The 17,710-nt window shown below is 37.7% G+C and overlaps 3 protein-coding genes across 3 annotated transcripts; all 3 read left to right on the forward strand.

Annotated features, from left to right (window-relative positions):
* Positions 1 to 454: 454 nt before the first annotated feature.
* LOC135081477 (acyl-CoA Delta(11) desaturase-like) lies at positions 455 to 4,822 on the forward strand. The gene is made up of 3 exons (XM_063976185.1): positions 455 to 632; positions 1,874 to 2,210; positions 4,152 to 4,822. The coding sequence occupies exons 1-3, from the start codon at positions 455 to 457 to the stop codon at positions 4,609 to 4,611; spliced, it is 975 nt and encodes a 324-aa protein (XP_063832255.1). The 3' UTR covers positions 4,612 to 4,822.
* A 1,267-nt stretch (positions 4,823 to 6,089) lies between these two features.
* On the forward strand, positions 6,090 to 9,008 carry LOC135081720 (acyl-CoA Delta(11) desaturase-like). Its single transcript, XM_063976508.1, has 3 exons — positions 6,090 to 6,328; positions 6,769 to 7,105; positions 8,150 to 9,008. Exons 1-3 carry the CDS (start codon positions 6,139 to 6,141, stop codon positions 8,601 to 8,603), a joined length of 981 nt encoding a protein of 326 aa, XP_063832578.1. The 5' UTR covers positions 6,090 to 6,138; the 3' UTR covers positions 8,604 to 9,008.
* Positions 9,009 to 12,465: 3,457 nt separating this feature from the next.
* Positions 12,466 to 15,936, forward strand: LOC135081721 (acyl-CoA Delta(11) desaturase-like). Its single transcript, XM_063976509.1, has 3 exons — positions 12,466 to 12,738; positions 14,863 to 15,199; positions 15,425 to 15,936. Exons 1-3 carry the CDS (start codon positions 12,561 to 12,563, stop codon positions 15,882 to 15,884), a joined length of 975 nt encoding a protein of 324 aa, XP_063832579.1. The 5' UTR covers positions 12,466 to 12,560; the 3' UTR covers positions 15,885 to 15,936.
* The last annotated feature ends 1,774 nt before the right edge of the window (positions 15,937 to 17,710 follow it).

Genomic DNA, 17,710 nt, shown 5'->3' on the forward strand with positions numbered 1-17,710 from the left:
CAAATTAATAGAAAAATTACGATAATAAACCTACATTTACAAACAAAAAAAACCTTTTAAATAAATTTTTAAACTTAAAGATAACGAATTGAATAAACGTATTTACGAGTAGGTACCTAAACTAACAGATAGTTAACAAAAAAATTTCAGTCAGTTATACAAACATAATAAAATATAGCATACTCGTAGGTGAACATTATTAGTTTCGGTTAAGATCATTACTTGCAAATCAAATTAGTTAAAAAAAGGAAAGACTAGGCCAGTCTAAACACAACGTTAACCTATTAAATAATTAAAAAACTTACTTTTGTCTAAGAAAATAGGCTTTCAAGAATATTAAAGCTTCAAAATCGAAACTCGAGAATTCTCGAGCTCCGGTAATTTTTTTCTCGTCTCGAATGAAGCCAAATTTCTCGAGTTTTCTCGAGTTCGAGAAAGCTCGAGCAGAAACCCTATGGCTGAAACACTAAAAGACCCAAATGAAGCCTCAGCTAAGGACAATTTTCCAAATAATAAAAGAGAATCAAAAATAATTTATAAATATGTCATCTCGTTCACTCTCTTGCACCTCGCCGCGTTATATGGCTTGTATTTATGTTTGACATCAGTGAAATGGCTCACTATTGGATTCAGTAAGTGTAAACAATCTATTTTATAATATTAATTTAACAATGTTTCAATCACATTTAAATGTACATACCTACATGTGCATTGTGCAGTGCAGATATATTCTGATGAGAGTTATCGAGAAAAGGTAAATAATAATAATAAATAAATAAATAAATATCCTTAGACATTTTACACTGCGCTTCTAGTCCCAAACTAAGCAAATCTTGTACTATGGGTACTAGACAACGGATATAAACATACTTAAATACTTTTTTTTTTGTAAATACATACTTATTATACATAGAAAACACCCTGTCCAATTCAAACAAATATGTTCATGCACACAAATGTTTGTACTGTGCGGGAATCGAACCCGCTACCTCCGGAATAGTAGTCCGTTTCGAACCACTACACCAAACGGCCGACAAATAAGGGTATAAAGGTAGAGTCTAGCTAGCGCGACCAGAGGGACCCGACTGGTTTTTAGTGGGTAGGCCTTGCCCTTCAGGCGAGGAGAGCCCCACATAACTCATCGGCTCTCCGGGCTGGTGAGTATGCAGATTCATGCATTTTCAGTCGAAAAAAAGGCCAAACTCCCTTCCTCCAGTTATTTTTTATAGAGGTTTTCTCCTCGTGGTAAAACAGGACCCTGGCCCGCCGTAGCGGGTTACGGTCTCCTCCATGCCGCAGCTCAGTCAGCTCTGCTGATAAGAGAAGTACCAAGAGCGGCTCTACAAAGAACGGGCCTGGGCAATTGCCTCGACGGCCCGCCAAGTTGACCAGACCTGCCGCGCTTGGGTTTTTGTCCGCACTGGTAAACCAGTACCCCCCAGTGACTGGGGGGCGTTCCCCTACCCCCAACCCGGGGGCGCATTCGATGGCAGACCCAAAACTGTACACGGAGAGTTGTACCTGTCATCATCAGCTCATGGATTATGATTTTACCAGACCCTTATAATTGAACTTTAAAAAATGTATGACGAACGTAATGCGTGCCTCTTAAATAAAAGAATATTTTTACAATCAGTGGAATTTTACAGTGGAACAAAGAGGCTTTTTCTTTTTTGAAGTGTTAGTTTGGCCTGCAATTAGGTTTGGCTGAAAACCTAAATTGTGCGGCTTTATCACTTTTTTATACGACCCGGGACCTTTTCATAATGCCTATCCCATAGCTCACTTTTCATGAACACTTTCGTACATTCTCGGAGTTCGTACACCAAGCGTGTAAATGTCTGAATATAACTCCACCATGTCCATTTTACAGGTTTGCTGATGTATCAATTATCTATACTCGGAATTACTGCAGCTGCTCATAGACTCTGGTCTCACAGAAGCTACAAAGCAAAATTTCCGCTGCAAGTGATTCTTATGGTGTTCAATTGCATGAGTTTCCAAAACTCAGCTTTAAATTGGTGCCGGGACCATCGAGTGCACCATAAATGCTCTGACACCGATGGTGATCCCCACAACGCGAGCCGAGGATTCTTCTTCTCGCACATTGGATGGCTGATGACCAAAAAATCCGAAGAGGTGAAACGACAAGGCAAATCTATCGATATGTCTGACTTATACAACAACCCTGTCTTACGTTTCCAGAAAAAGTAAGTTCACGTCTTACTACCCGATCGAGTCAACTGCGCATCTGGCAGCCGTGACGTCACATCGACGCTCTGGCACGGACGCACACTGGATCGAGCCCATACAAAGCGTTGGACATCGCTTCCTTACTCAGTGTTTTTAAAATAAAATGAGATTGCGTCAACGTAGTAACTTCAAATTTTTACAGTGTAAGGTTGACAAGTTTATCTTTCTAATGTGATAGATTTTACTTATTAGATGGCAATTAATATAAGTGAAAAAAATTCTTAAAATATAGTGATGAAAATCTTGTATTTATTGTTCAATTAAAAGCAAATACTCACTCATTTTGGTCTGTTTCCATATTTAAAGAGTAACATAGTCTAACAATACTCTAAATTTATTCTCATTAAGTGTTAAAATTATTAAAGAAATATTTTTGTAAACGCCTGATTTTTCATTGCACACAATCACTTTGTTCGATTTTGTCGAGCTTGATTTCATATTCTGTTAACTGTTAGATACATAATCTAACAATACTCTAAATTTATTCTCATTAAGTGTTAAAATTATGAAAGAAATGTTTTTGCAAACGCCTGATTTTTCATTGCACACAATCACTTTGTTCGATTTTGTCGAGCTTGATTTTATATTCTGTTAGCTGTTAGATACATACTAATGCAATTTTATAGGGACTTAGCGGACTACAAAACTGACTCCAATCAACAGATTGCCTAAGCCAATCTACGTTTGTAGCTAAAAACTGGTTCTCATTATAATGACACTACTTCTTCTTGCGACAAACAGTGTCAATGAAATTATTGTTTTTTTTTTATAGTTATCTGATAAATAAAATGTGTAACTCAATACCTACCTAACACAATCATAAATTAAGAAAAAAATACATACAAAATGTATGTATGGTATGTACTAAATTCAACGACAATCTTTTGAGATGATGACAATATGATTTTTTTACTATATCTGTTTTATAGTATTTCTTTATGTTCATAAAGTACCTATTAACTACGTTAGTACTTACCTGTGTTTATCTGAAGAGAGTGTATGCGAAAACAGCTCTAGTATCCTAGCTAAAGAACTAGCGCGATCTTTCATCGTGGTTTTTAATAATGCATACAAATCTCTATTTGACTTGAGGTTTGTCATTTTAATGAGTATTTTTACTGAATTGCACATGATAACAACTCATAAACCAAAATAAACATCTTTGGTTTACCTGACATTATTTTAGTGTAACGAATTTTACCTAAGTTAATTTTGCTATGCGGAAAAATGAGGCGCTTTTATTTAGTTTTTTGTGATTTTCTCGAAAATAGGGATGAATAAGGGTCTAAAAACTGAGTAATAATATCGCCCACGTTGTCATCTATCATCTCTCATTCATGGTTTGTTAAAGATCGCCCAAGATGTCAACTAAAACACGCAGTTTTCATTTAAAAAAATACCTTTTAAAAATACGTCAAAATAGCCAAGCTAGAAGTTTTTTAGGCACTCATTTTAACACACAGATTAAGATAAAGGTATAAGCTAATACATTAATAAGTAATAACATAAAACCAGTGAACGAAATTGGATAAGTTGACAATACAAACAGAAGTCAGAAAATCCATGATTTTGACTTTGTTCACTTTACGGTCGCACCACATAACTATGATAGTAGATCATGACTTGATATTAGTGATATTTGATAGAATGAAGTCTCATCTTTCAATTTATATGCAAATCAATCTTGTTTTAAGTAGTTGCATTTAAAGCACCATGTCCAACACCTTGTATGGGCTCGATCCACCGTGGGACGGGGCGAACGCAGGAATGTGTGCGGGTGAGTGCGAGGGAGAGTCGCATTCCAGCGAGGTGCGCAGTTAACTCAATCGTGTTGTAAGTATTGTTTGAGTCTGGTAGTTGGTTGGATGTAAATTAAGTTTCTTTAATGTTTTTTGCAGATATGCGGTACCTTTAATTGGAACTATCTGCTTCATTCTCCCGACTTTTATACCGATGTATTTTTGGGGTGAAACCTTGAACAATGCTTGGCATATGAACATACTCCGCTATGTCCTTTCTCTGCACGCGACGTGGTGTGTCAATAGTGTTGCCCACAAATGGGGTTATAAGCCGTACGACAAAAATATATTGCCAAGTCAAAATATTCTTCTCAGTACTGCCATGCTTGGCGAAGGATTCCACAACTATCACCACGTGTTCCCGTGGGACTACCAGGCAGCTGAACTTGGGAATAAGAAATTTAACCACACTACTTACTTCATAGACTTTTTTGCGTGGGTTGGATGGGCATATGACCTGAAGTCTTCTTCCGAAGAAGTTGTACGGAATCGAGCGGAGAGAACTGGCGATGGAACTGACCTATGGGGTGAACGTGATAAACGTAATTGTGTAGAATAATAATAATATTTTTACTAATTATTTAAGTTTGGATAGTTATAGCACAGTTATAGTGATTTTAAAGAAATGGCAGCTATAACTGAGTATTTAAAACTGTCTGACATAGTACAAACTTTGTTGAGTTTGGGACTAGGGCGCAGTGTAAAATGTTCAAGGATGTTATTTATTTTATTTATGTCGAGTATGTGAATAAATGGTAAAATATTGACAAGCGTTTCAATAATTATACATAATGGCAGATACCTACCCTGTTCTCTCCTCCCAAGCCCACTATTTCCTCCGTCTTTGGCTGTCGTTTTTAATCCTGTATCCTGAAATTCCTGAAGTTAAGTTATTTGAATGTTAGTTAAAAAGTATACCTATTCAAAAATGTAAACGGGACTGGCCTTTTTTCGGAGTTTACCTGAGTGGTCGAATCAGAAATGAGGAGATCCGCAGGAGAACCAAAGTGATGTCCAACCAAACCAAAGTGATCACTATTTCCCGTGCTTGCAACATTTTTCTTTACTGCTTCACCTCTATTAGTCGTAGAGTGATTGTATACAACGTGTTAATGAAAAAGCGCAAAACCTCAGACACCCCAACTTACCTTTATTATAAAAAAAATTGCAAATTATTAAAAATTAATTTTCGCGGATTATTTACGAAGATATTCACTCTTTTTGTTTTCGCCCCGTGCACTTCTTGTTATCTCTTTTTACGCATTTCTGGAAACGTATTGACCTTTCACACGTTGATTGCAAGGCATGCACGCCTATGAGTAGGTAAGTAGTTAACGTAGAAAGTTCATTCACCTCTGATAATAGAGTTAAGTAACGATTAAAATTAAAATATTTTTTGGTTAAAATTTGACCCTAATTTTTTATTAGTGGAATCGATTCTACTCTCGATTCCGAACAAACTAATTTCAGGTTTTGCGCTTTTTCATTAACACGTTGTATTTCCTATAGCCTTCCTCAATTTATGAGCTATTCAACACAAAAATAATTATTTAAATCAAACTGTTAATTCCTGAGATTAGTAGAGGGTCAATCTTTGCGGGGGAATTCTCAAATTTTCAGTTTTCCTGCCTCTGTACTTATCGAAGTCTTTGTTTTTATCGAAGAGATGAATGAAACTTTTCATTTTTTTAACTACTAGCGCTTACTAGTGTTCAACGCCATTGTTTGGCCAACTCTTTTTTCGCACGTATTTGTGGAAGCTCAGTCATGAATAAGTCAAGGTAAAATAGCAAAATGTCACTGACGTCACAATAAGCCGTAGACCAAACTGAAAATTTATTAGGTTTTTACCATTCTGACGCCTAAAACCCATTGTTTTTTCCACAAACTTCTGATGTTTGACATACAGGTATATTTACATTTCTTGTTATTTTCGGAGGAAGTGACGATAGACATAATCCTTATAAAAGGTTATGTTTACATGGTTGTCCTTCGCCAGTTGTTACTCAAAGTTATAATAAGCCGCGTACTCTTAGTGAGCCTATGTCGTCTCAAATCAAAATTAAATATAATTTAATTTATAGAAATGGCTGAAACACTAACAGATCCAAATGAAAATTCAACTGAGAAGAAATTGTCAAAGATTAAAAGAGAATCAAAAACAATAAATCAATTCGTCATCTGGTTCACTATCGTTCTCGTTTATTTACACCTCTCTGCGTTATATGGCTTGTATTTATGTTTGACAACAGTGAAGTGGCTAACTATTGGATTCGGTAAGTGTTAAATGAAATATTCGGGTATAATTTATTATTCTGACGGAAGCAGCCGGGGTAGGAAAGAGTCTAAGCCAAGCTCAATATTTAAAACCATTTCTTGAAAAAAAAAGTACAGTCGAAACTTGTATTTAGTTAACAGAATAACAGATTTGCTAGGCCAATAGACTTGTTTAGCCTGCAATAAGGTTTGGTTGGCTGACAATATAAATCACTTGATTGCGTGGCCCGAGGTCTGCCCGGGTATCTTCACGGTCTCATTTTTTGGCACACTAAGGCTGGGTTGCACCATCTTACTTTAACTTTGACAAACGTCAAAAATCTGTCAAACTCCATCCAAAAAACACCGGTTATCGTTAAAGTTACGGTCAAAATTAGGTGGTGCAACTCAGCCTAAGCATCCGCCATATAACTATGTGAATATAACTTCAATTTTACAGATTTACTCGTGTATCACTTGTCTGCAATAGGCGTCACTGCAGGTGCCCATAGACTTTGGTCTCACAGAAGTTACAAAGCAAAGTTTCCCCTACAAGTGATTCTTATGATGTTTTATAGCATGAGCCTCCAAAACACAATTATAAATTGGGCCAGAGACCATCGAGTGCACCACAAATGCTCTGACACCGATGGTGATCCCCACAACGCCAACCGTGGATTCTTTTTCTCGCACATTGGATGGCTGGTGACCAAAAAATCTGACGAGGTGAAAAAACAAGGCAACTCTATGGACATGTCTGACTTATACACGAACCCTGTCTTATGTTTCCAAAAAAAGTAAGTCCACTTAAGTTGTATCATTGATTATACAGTGTGAGTCTTGATAAAGTGCACATATGGAAATAGGTGAAACTAGACCTATTTTTATCGACAAAAAAGAGGTCAAAATTTTTTGGAGATTTATTTTTATTTTTTAATGATTTTTTTTTCTTCCAATTACTTATTGTAAAGAAAACGTAATAACTTTTAAACTTAAAGATATATTTTATGTATTTTTTAGTATCGCCTGTTATTTAGCATTATTACTGTTTTTATTTTATCAGGATATACCTCTTACTTTAAAAGATTTTCTTTACAATAAGTAATATAGTAGTAAGTATAAAAGAAAAAAAATCTATAATTTTATTTTAAATCTCAAAAAAAAATTGATCTTTTTTGTCGATAAAAATAGGTCTAGTTTCACCTTAATTCATATGTGCACTTTATCGTGACTCACACTGTATACTGGTCCCCGATTGCGGTAATTTGTAATGTCACCAATTCATTCGCGTCTCTTCTCTAATCCAAACTCCAGTTACGCTCCAATTTCATTCCAGCTGATGTGCAGTTTGGTAGATTGCGCGTGAAGTTTATTCACAAAGACGAAACAACGGATTTATGCACTTATTTTAAACTAAAATTACTAAAACACATCAAATGTTCGTGATGCGTTTGAGAAAAAGTTGCATTCTGTTAGCTTTTACTCAAACGCGCAGTTGCGCTCCGCTTACGTTGCACCTTCGTTGAACTAGCTATCAAAACAACACCTTTGTCATGGTGATTTTCGTTCGCGTCCAGTAGCGTTGCAGTTGAAAATTTTTAGCGCAGTCGAGGCCCTGTAAGCTGAGTGTGAGTTTACATCAAACGCGCTCACTAGTGAGTGAAAATGAATAAAAATTTTAGTTTTTGAACGTTTCCCGTTAGGGGCGCTTTACTATCCGTTATACATTTAATGTCATTTTTTGACGCGCTCACTAGTGAGCGCGTTTATTGTAAACTCACACTAGGCCCTCTGGTATATTTTTGGATTTTAATTAATTTTCTTATAATATCTTTTTGCAGATATGCGTTGCCTTTATTTGGTATTTTTTGGTTTATTATCCCGACTTTTACACCGATGTATTTCTGGGGTGAAACTTTGAACAATGCTTGGCATATGAACATACTCCGCTACCTCACGGTTATGCACGTGACGTTGTGCGTCAATAGTGTTGCCCACAAATGGGGCTACAAGCCTTACGATAAAAATATATTGCCGAGTCAAAATATTCTGCTGAATACTTTTGCGATTGGCGAAGGATTCCATAACTATCACCACGTGTTCCCGTGGGACTACCAGGCAGCTGAGTTTGGAAATAAGAAGTTGAGCCTCACTACTTGGTTCATCGATTTTTTTGCGAAGATTGGATGGGCATACGATATGAAGACAGCTTCCGAAGAAGTTGTACGGAATCGAGCGGAGAGAACTGGCGATGGAACTGACCTGTGGGGTGCACGTGATTATCAGGAAAAATAAGCTACATTATAATTTATTTACAACTCTGTATTTAGGCATATAAGAAGTTAAATTGAACAAAGTACCAAAACAAGTAATACAAATGTATTTTTGGATGTTATTTTCAATTTTTAATGATTAATTATTTAAGGCTAGTTTCGTAAAAAAATTGTCATTAAAAATATTAGACACATATTTTTTTATTTGTCAATCAAACAAGTAATTACGAAGTTATGATGCGTTAAGTTCAGCGGGACGTCACAAAGTGATACACTTTAAAGCACTCCTTGACGTCACGGGCCTCTTCTTTTGAATATTGGTGCCCTTTCTCTCATTCAATTTTCATTCGTTTGAAAAAGTCAAAAATACGTGTCGAGTATTTTTTGATAAGTTGACTTAAGGACTAATTCGAACTCTTGCTTTTTTACGAAGGAAACATCCCTAAACCTAACTGAGTATTTACAATTGGGTACTTTTACATAGTACAAGCTTTGCTTAGTTTTGGACTAGGGCGTCGAGGACTTTGAAATGTCCAAGGATGTTTTTTTATTTTTTTATGTTGAGTGTGTGATTAAATGGTAAAACGTTGACAAGCGTTTCAATAATTTATACATGTAGCGGAGACATGTCCGAGTCCTCTAATTCCGCTGTCCTTGTCTGTCGTTTTTAAGTCTGCGTCCTGTGTTCTTTCGTTCGTTTCAGCCAAATGACGTCCAGTGCTGGACAAAGGTCTCCCCCAAGGTTTTCCACAATGATCGGTCCTGCGCTGCCCGCATCCAGGCTCTTCTTTAAAATTAATGCCGATAATGGATTGCCAATGATCTTAAAAACATCTTTAACTTTTATTCTTTCCAATGATATATCATATGTAGTAATTTGATATTCAAATTCGTCAAATATTCAGTTTAGGGAAGAAAATGGAGTACTTATACAAAAATTATCCATACAAATTTTCTTCCAACATCAATCAATTTTCTGCTCCCTTTTCATAACAATTTTTGAGTGTTTTATTTCAAAATCAAATTAAAAATAATAACCACGTTATGAAGAAAAGTATTTAAAAAATCAAAATCAACTTTGTATGGATATTTTTTGTACCTATAATTATTCCAATTTCTTCCATAAACTTAGATTTTTTGACGAATTTCAATATCTAATTACTACATGGTGATATATCATTGGAAAGATTAAAAATTAAAGATGTTTTTTCAAGATCATTGGCAATCTATTATCACAATTTTTTTTTAAATAGAATTCTAAGTTGAATTTTTTATCGTGGTTTGTACTTTTGTTCAACTTCGGCGGCTCGTAACTAGCTATCCAATCATTATCTGGATCTGAAATTTATTTTATTAGACCAAACACAAATTCGATATTAATACCAAATAAAAAAATGGTTGAAAATATGACTTATGGTCCTATGTCCCCTAGATGGGGCAGAGGGCGTCCACAACAGTCCTCCATCTCCTTCGGTCTTGAGCTTCTCGCTTGATCTCGCTCCAGGTCTTGCCGATCTTCTTCGCCTCGTCCGCTACAGTGCGCCGCCAAGTTTGCCTGGGTCTACCACGTTTGCGTTTTCCTTGGGGATTCCAATCCAGAGCCTGCTTAGGGATGTGATCGGGGTCCCTTCGGAGAGTGTGGCCAATCCAGTTCCAGTTGCGGCGCTTGACCTGCTGGTCGATCGGAATTTCGTGGCAGCGTTCCAATAGCTCGACGTTGGAGATTTTCTCGGGCCAGTATATGCCGAGAATTCGGCGAAGGCAGCGGTTGATGAAGACCTGCAGCTGGTGCGAGATAACCTTGGTGACCTTCCACGTTTCACACCCATAGAGCAGAACGGATTTAACGTTGGACCCGAATATTTTGATCTTGACCCTTCGGGTCAATTTCCGTGACTGCCATATGGGGCGAAGTTGTGCGAAGGTAGCTCTGGCCTTGGCAATGCGCGAAGTGATGTCCTCTTCGGTACCTCCAGTTTCTGACACGACGCTCCCGAGGTAGGTGAAATTGTGGACTCGTGCCACATCCTCTGCACCAATCCGTAATGGCGTGCAATTTCTCACACCAGATCGCATCTCTTGGGTCTTCCGGCAGTTAATTTTTAGCCCTGTGATACCCGCTTCTCGATGTAGGTCATCAAGTTTGGATTGCATATCATGATGCGTGTGGCTCAGCAAACAGAGATCATCGGCATAATCTAAGTCTTCTAAGACTCCGATTATTATACCCCACTCTATTCCACGCCGATGGCCTTGATATGCGCGATTCATGACTCCATCCAAGACAACCAGAAAGAGAAGGGGTGAAAGCAGGCAGCCTTGCCGGACGCCCGCATGCACCTCGATGTCTTCGGAGATGAGGCCGTCGTGAGTCACCGTACAAGAATATTTCCTGTAGATGGCCTTCAGTAGGTCGATGATTTTCGGCGGGACACCAATGTCAGCGTGCCCACTACCTTGACTTGTAGCTGAGCTGAGGATGCAGGGCGAAAGGCGAGTATTCTGCGCCTGAAAACAGAATCTCATCACTAGGGAGGATACCCGAAAAAAACCGAGCTAGTCCAGAAGCTCTGAGGTGGCAGCCCCACCACCGGACTAGGGTACAGCGGGTTAATCACCCACTTGCCCGAAAATACTCGATTAACGAAACGTACACAACAAGAAACCGGTTGAAAATATGCGAGAAAAAAAAATTAAGCAGTTTTTAGGTCAAATTTCGGAAATAAATTAATAAAAATATAAATTAAAAAAAAGGAACTCATTTAGCGACAAACGGGCGAACTTGTATTCTTAAAACGACTTTACGTATAAACCCACAAAGTTTGTCTAACCTTCCGCCAAACATCCTGTATAGATGTAGGTACTATAGCACAGTGTTGTTAACTACCCATTTTCATTTTTGCTCTCACTCTCATCAAATGGTGATTCTTTGCGATAGAACGAGACGACATGACCGGAAATTGATAGTTGACACTGTGGCCTATAGGAATATGTTACATGTTACATCAATAGACTGACTGAAATACTGAACACGAAATAATTTACATATAATGTTTGGATATGTACATGCAAAATGGATACTTTATAAACAGGTTGTACTTTTTTCTAGCCCATGGTTCGTTCGTTTTAGCCAAATGACGTCCACTGCTGGACAAAGGGCTCCCCCAAGGTTTTCCAAAACGACCGGTCCTGCGCGGCTCGCCTATAGTAAGCGACTACGTCTCATCATGACTCAGACACTGGTCAAAGACTTCTTCTTCTTGAGACACTGCGGTATTTCGGACGTGAGTAAATCGCGAAGCATCCCGAACGCCCAGGGTGTAACTTTAATAAAAGACTAATCTAATATACGAGGGGTGCTATAAAGTAATGAAAATGGGATATTTCTAGCCATTTAGCTATTTTTGTGATGGCTAGAAATATCCGATTCTCATTACATTCTGAACAACCCTCGTGTAGTACATTCTCCAAATATGGGACAAATCCAATGAGTTTTTTCATTTTTACTATTTATTTGTATTAATGTGCTCTTCTAAGTGTTTAGACCGATTGTACAGTCAACAGCACATGAGACTTAAATTTTTGTGACAAAATAACAGCTATCACATCAAAATAATATTATTATGCCACAGGTAGGATTGGTGTGCTGTCGTACAAGGTTTTAATTATTGCGACTTTGCAATATTATGTACATTTACCTATGGATGAAAAATAATACAGTTCATAGTAAAACAAACATCATCCTGTCGTTTTCTGCAAAACTACTAGAAACTTTGCAATGTTCAACAAATGTACAGATACCTAATTATTTGCATTATTTGTTTAGCATTATTTTTCAATACGTGCGAGAGTGACTAAAATTAGATGTATATAAATAGTGGCCATTATGAAAGTTTCGGCACAAAGTGTTTTAGTTTTCACGCGTACTGCTAGTGAGATTATTTCGTTTTATTAATAACGATAATAAATAATAATAGACATGGCTGAAAAACCAAACGACCCAAATGAAACCCCAACTGAAGGAAGTTTGCCAAAGAATAAAAGAAGATCAAATATAATTTATAAATACGTCATCTCGTTCACTGTCTTGCACCTCGCTGCGTTATATGGCTTGTATTTATGTTTGACATCAGTGAAATGGCTCACTATTGGATTCAGTAAGTGTAAAAAATCTATTTTTAACAATGTTTCAATCGCATTTAATTGTACATACATGTGCAGATATATTCTGATGAGAGTTGTCGAGATAGGGTAGAGTCTAGCTAGGCCACTCCCTTCCTCCAGTTATTTTTTTATAGAGAGTTACGGTCTGCTCCATGCCGCGTGCCGCTGCTCAGTCAGCTCTGCTGATCAGAGAAGTACCGAGAGCGGCTCTCCAAAGAATGGGCCTGGGTAAACGCCCCGCTGCGTCTTTCCGTTCTATACATGGCCAGAACGCACCCATAGGAAACTGCTCGTGTATATTTTGTAGTGCCTGTTTGTAAATCTGTGACTCCAAACTATACACGAATTTTGCGTACTGATCGTGTATAGTTTGGAAGAGCTTAGTAAAAAAAGTCATTTCCAAACTATACTCGATTAGTTTCTACTACACCACTTACACTTGACTAGAGTGTGTTTAGTTGATATTGATTTAGTAAAATTCAGTAAAATATGGAACTATATTTAAAATTACATTTATTTGATATTATTACATAAAATAATATTATTTTACTGAATCTATAATAAATCTAGATTTTTATCACTATTGTAAGTGGTTTTTGAAATTAAATTGATTGGTAGATTTCAAATTAAATAACAATTTAATTAAAATGAGATAGAGTGAGAGAAGAAAGTTCAACGTGCATTAAATACAATATTATGCGAGACTTTAAATGCTAGGTTTGTATTGTCGGCCGTTTGGTGTAGTGGTTCGAAACGGACTACTATTCCGGAGGTAGCGGGTTCGATTCCCGCACAGTACAAACATTTGTGTGCATGAACATATTTGTTTGTATTGGACTGGGTGTTTTCTATGTATAATAAGTATGTACCTATTTACAAAAAAAAAGTATTTAAGTATGTTTATATCCGTTGTCTAGTACCCATAGTACAAGATTTGCTTAGTTTGGGACTAGAAGCGCAGTGTAAAATGTCTAAGGATATTTATTTATTATTTATTTTATTTATTAACTTTTATCTCAAGAATAAAATCATTTTGACATATTTCCATACCTACGAGAATTGGTGAAATATCAGCCCCAAAACAAATATCTTTTCTATGGCAGAATAAGAAACACCAAAAAATCCTTTATCAAAACAATGACACGTGTCGAAAGATGATTCAATGCTTAAAGTAGACACGCAGATATGAATTAATATGTAATAGAAAGAGAGGTCAATAAGTCAAAATGACTAGCATGCAACTACTCGTGTATAAATTGTAATCACGCACTTATTACAATACATACATGATTAGTCCGTTATGCGTACTGGCGATGTATATTTTGGAGTAAGGTAATTGACCTAAGTCACTACAAAGTATACGCGAGCAGTACGCAGCATATGCGTACTGGTCGTGTATAGTTTGGAGGAGCTTAGTAAATAAAGTCATTTCCAAACTATACTCGATTACTTTCACACCCTTGCGTTCTGGCTATGTATAGAACGGAAAGACGCCGCCCCGCTGGCGGGGCGTTTACCTTGTAAAGGTTTTTAAAAATGTCCCCTACATCGTGACCCGGGCAAATGCCTCGCCGACTCCCGGCTCACTTAATTGTGGGTTACGGGTTGCCCGATAGGCCCGCCGAGTTGACGAGACCTGCCGTGCGTGGGTTTTCGTCGCACTGGTAAACCAGTACCCCCCAGTGACTGTGGGGCGTTCCCCTATCCCCAACCCGGGGACGCATTCGATGGCAGACCCAAAATTGTACACGGAGATTTGTACCTGCCATCATCAGCTTATGGACATCGGATTATGATATTAGCACACCCAAATAATTGCATCTTAAAAAATATGACGCACGTATTGCGTGCCTCTTAAATAAAAGAATATTTTTACAATCAGTGGAATTTTACAGTGGAACAAAGAGGCTTTTTCTTTTTTGAAGTGTTAGTTTGGCCTGCAATTAGGTTTGGCTGAAAACCTAAATTGTGCGGCTTTATCACTTTTTTATACGACCCGGGGCCTTCCCATAATGCCTATCCCATAGCTCACTTTTCATGAACACTTTCGTACATTCTGAGTTCGTACACCAAGCGTGTAAATGTCTGAATATAACTCCACCATTTCCATTTTACAGGTTTGCTGATGTATCAATTATCTATACTCGGAATTACTGCAGCTGCTCATAGACTCTGGTCTCACAGAAGTTACAAAGCAAAATTTCCGCTGCAAGTGATTCTTATGGTGCTAAATTGCATGAGTTTCCAAAACTCAGCTTTAAATTGGTGCCGGGACCATCGAGTGCACCATAAATGCTCTGACACCGATGGTGATCCCCACAACGCGAGCCGAGGATTCTTCTTCTCGCACATTGGATGGCTGATGACCAAAAAATCCGAAGAGGTGAAACGACAAGGCAACTCTATCGACATGTCTGACTTGTACAACAACCCTGTCTTACGTTTCCAGAAAAAGTAAGTTCACGTCTTACTACCTGATTGAGTTAAATGCGCATCTGACAGGTGTGACGTCACATCGACGCTCTGGTACGGACGGGGCGAACGCGGGAATGTGTGCGGGTGAGTGCGAGGGAGAGTCGCATTCCAGCGAGGTGCGCAGAACTCAATCGGGTTGTAAGTATTGTTTAAGTCTGGTAGTTGGTTGGATGTAAGTTAAGTTTCTTTTAATGTTTTTTGCAGATATGCGGTACCTTTAATTGGAACTATCTGCTTCATTCTCCCGACTTTTATACCGATGTATTTTTGGGGTGAAACCTTGAACAATGCTTGGCATATGAACATACTCCGCTATGTCCTTTCTCTGCACGCGACGTGGTGTGTCAATAGTGTTGCCCACAAATGGGGTTACAAGCCGTACGACAAAAATATATTGCCAAGTCAAAATATTCTTCTCAGTACTGCCATGCTTGGAGAAGGATTCCACAACTATCACCACGTGTTCCCGTGGGACTACCAGGCAGCTGAACTTGGGAATAAGAAATTTAACCACACAACTTACTTCATAGACTTTTTTGCGTGGGTTGGATGGGCATATGACCTGAAGTCTTCTTCCGAAGAAGTTGTACGGAATCGAGCGGAGAGAACTGGCGACGGAACTGACCTATGGGGTGCACGTGATAAACGTAATTGTATAGAATAATAATAATATTTTTACTAATTATTTTAGTTTGGATAGTTGTAAGTTAGTAAGGTTCGGCCAAACCAACGCGATCACACGCGATCAGCCGGCGTGCAGCGATGGCGATCAATGCATTTAAGTCTGGTCGCCATCGCTGCACGCCGGCTGATCGCGTTGGTTTGGCCGAACCTTTACTGAGTATTTACAGTTGTCTGACATAGTACAATCTTTGCTAAGTTTCGGACTAGGGCGCAGTATAAAATGTTTAAGGATGTTATTAATTTTATTTATGTCGAATGTGTGAATAAATTGTAAAATGTTGACAAGCGTTTCAATAATTAGGTATACATATAACGGATACCTACCCTGTTCTCTCCTCCCAAGCCCACTATTTCTTTGGCTGTCGTTTTCAATCCTGTATCCTGAAATTCCTGAAGTTAAGAATTTGAATGTTAGTTAAAAACTATATTCAAAAATGTAATCGAGACTTTGGCCTTTTTTCGGAGTTTACCTGAGTGGTCGAATCAGAAATGAGGAAATCCGCAGGAGAACCAAAATGACCGACATAGCCCGCAGAATTGCTAAAATCAAGCGAGCAGAGCTGATGAAAAGTTCTCGAGTGGTGATGAGGGGCGGAAGACATAGTGTGAGCAGGACCCCCACTAGGTGGACCGACGATCTGTGAAGGTCGCGGGATGTGCCTGGATGCGGGCGGTGCAAGACCGTTCATTTTGGAAATCCTTGGGGTACGCTTTTGTCCAGCGGTTGACGTCATTTAACTGAAACGAACAAATGAACGATTGGCCTTTTTTAGACTTTGGTCTAAGTGTTGAAGATTAACAAATCACGTAGTTTTGTAAAATAAAAATTATAAAAAATATTCACCTCTTTCGCGCAGCACGCAGCCAAGCGCCGAGGATGGACCAATGAGTTCAGGTTGTGGCGTGCATAAAGCCGCCAAAACTTTTTCTTATTGTTAAAAATAATGACATAAATACAAAAAAAAGTTCATTAAAAAAAATTCTGAAGTGCATAAATTAATGCATTAGCATTTTTTACATAAAAAATACCTATTGAAAAAAAAACTATTGTCACCCAAAAACATATTAATATTGTTTTCAAACTTATAAACAAAGACTGTAGATTTTTTTGCAATATACCTATCTACTAGTAATTTTTAAATGAGTACTTTCAAAAAGACAACTCTGCTACTGCTAGTCACCTATACACTACTGGATACTTTGAATCATACATACCACAATCAAAAGGTGTAGGTAGAATAATAAAAGGAAATCAAGAAACAAAAAAAAATGTATATTTTACAAAAAATAAAAATTAATTACTGTAGCTACAGTATAGTAAGGTATGCATCATCATTTTAATTGTACAAAATAATCACCTAAATGTTAAACTTTAAAATTATTTTATCATATTTTAGATGATTTTCTTGTTCGTTCGTTTCAGCCAAATGACGTCCACTGCTGGACAAAGGCCTTTTCTGGTATTTTTCAGTAATAAAAACTTTGTACCTATGAATTATTAAAAGTATTAAAATTGCATGCGAATTTAATACTTGATTTTTAGTTGGCCGATAGTTGTGCACGATTTCAAATTGTATGAAGAATCGGCCAAATCGAATCGGCGTAGTGTGCGCACTTCCATACATGCCCATACTGATCAACAGCCCGACTAAACTATCGGCCGACAAAAAATCAACGGTGTGCGCCTACTCTAAGCCATCGGTCCGGAAATACCGCAGACGACAAAACATTAACGAACACATTGTCCCATAATAATTAACTTTTTAAAAAAATAAAACCGACTTCAAATGCGTGAACACAAAAAAA

The sequence above is a fragment of the Ostrinia nubilalis genome, chromosome 20 (assembly GCF_963855985.1).
Source record: "Ostrinia nubilalis chromosome 20, ilOstNubi1.1, whole genome shotgun sequence".
Taxonomy (NCBI): domain Eukaryota; kingdom Metazoa; phylum Arthropoda; class Insecta; order Lepidoptera; family Crambidae; genus Ostrinia; species Ostrinia nubilalis.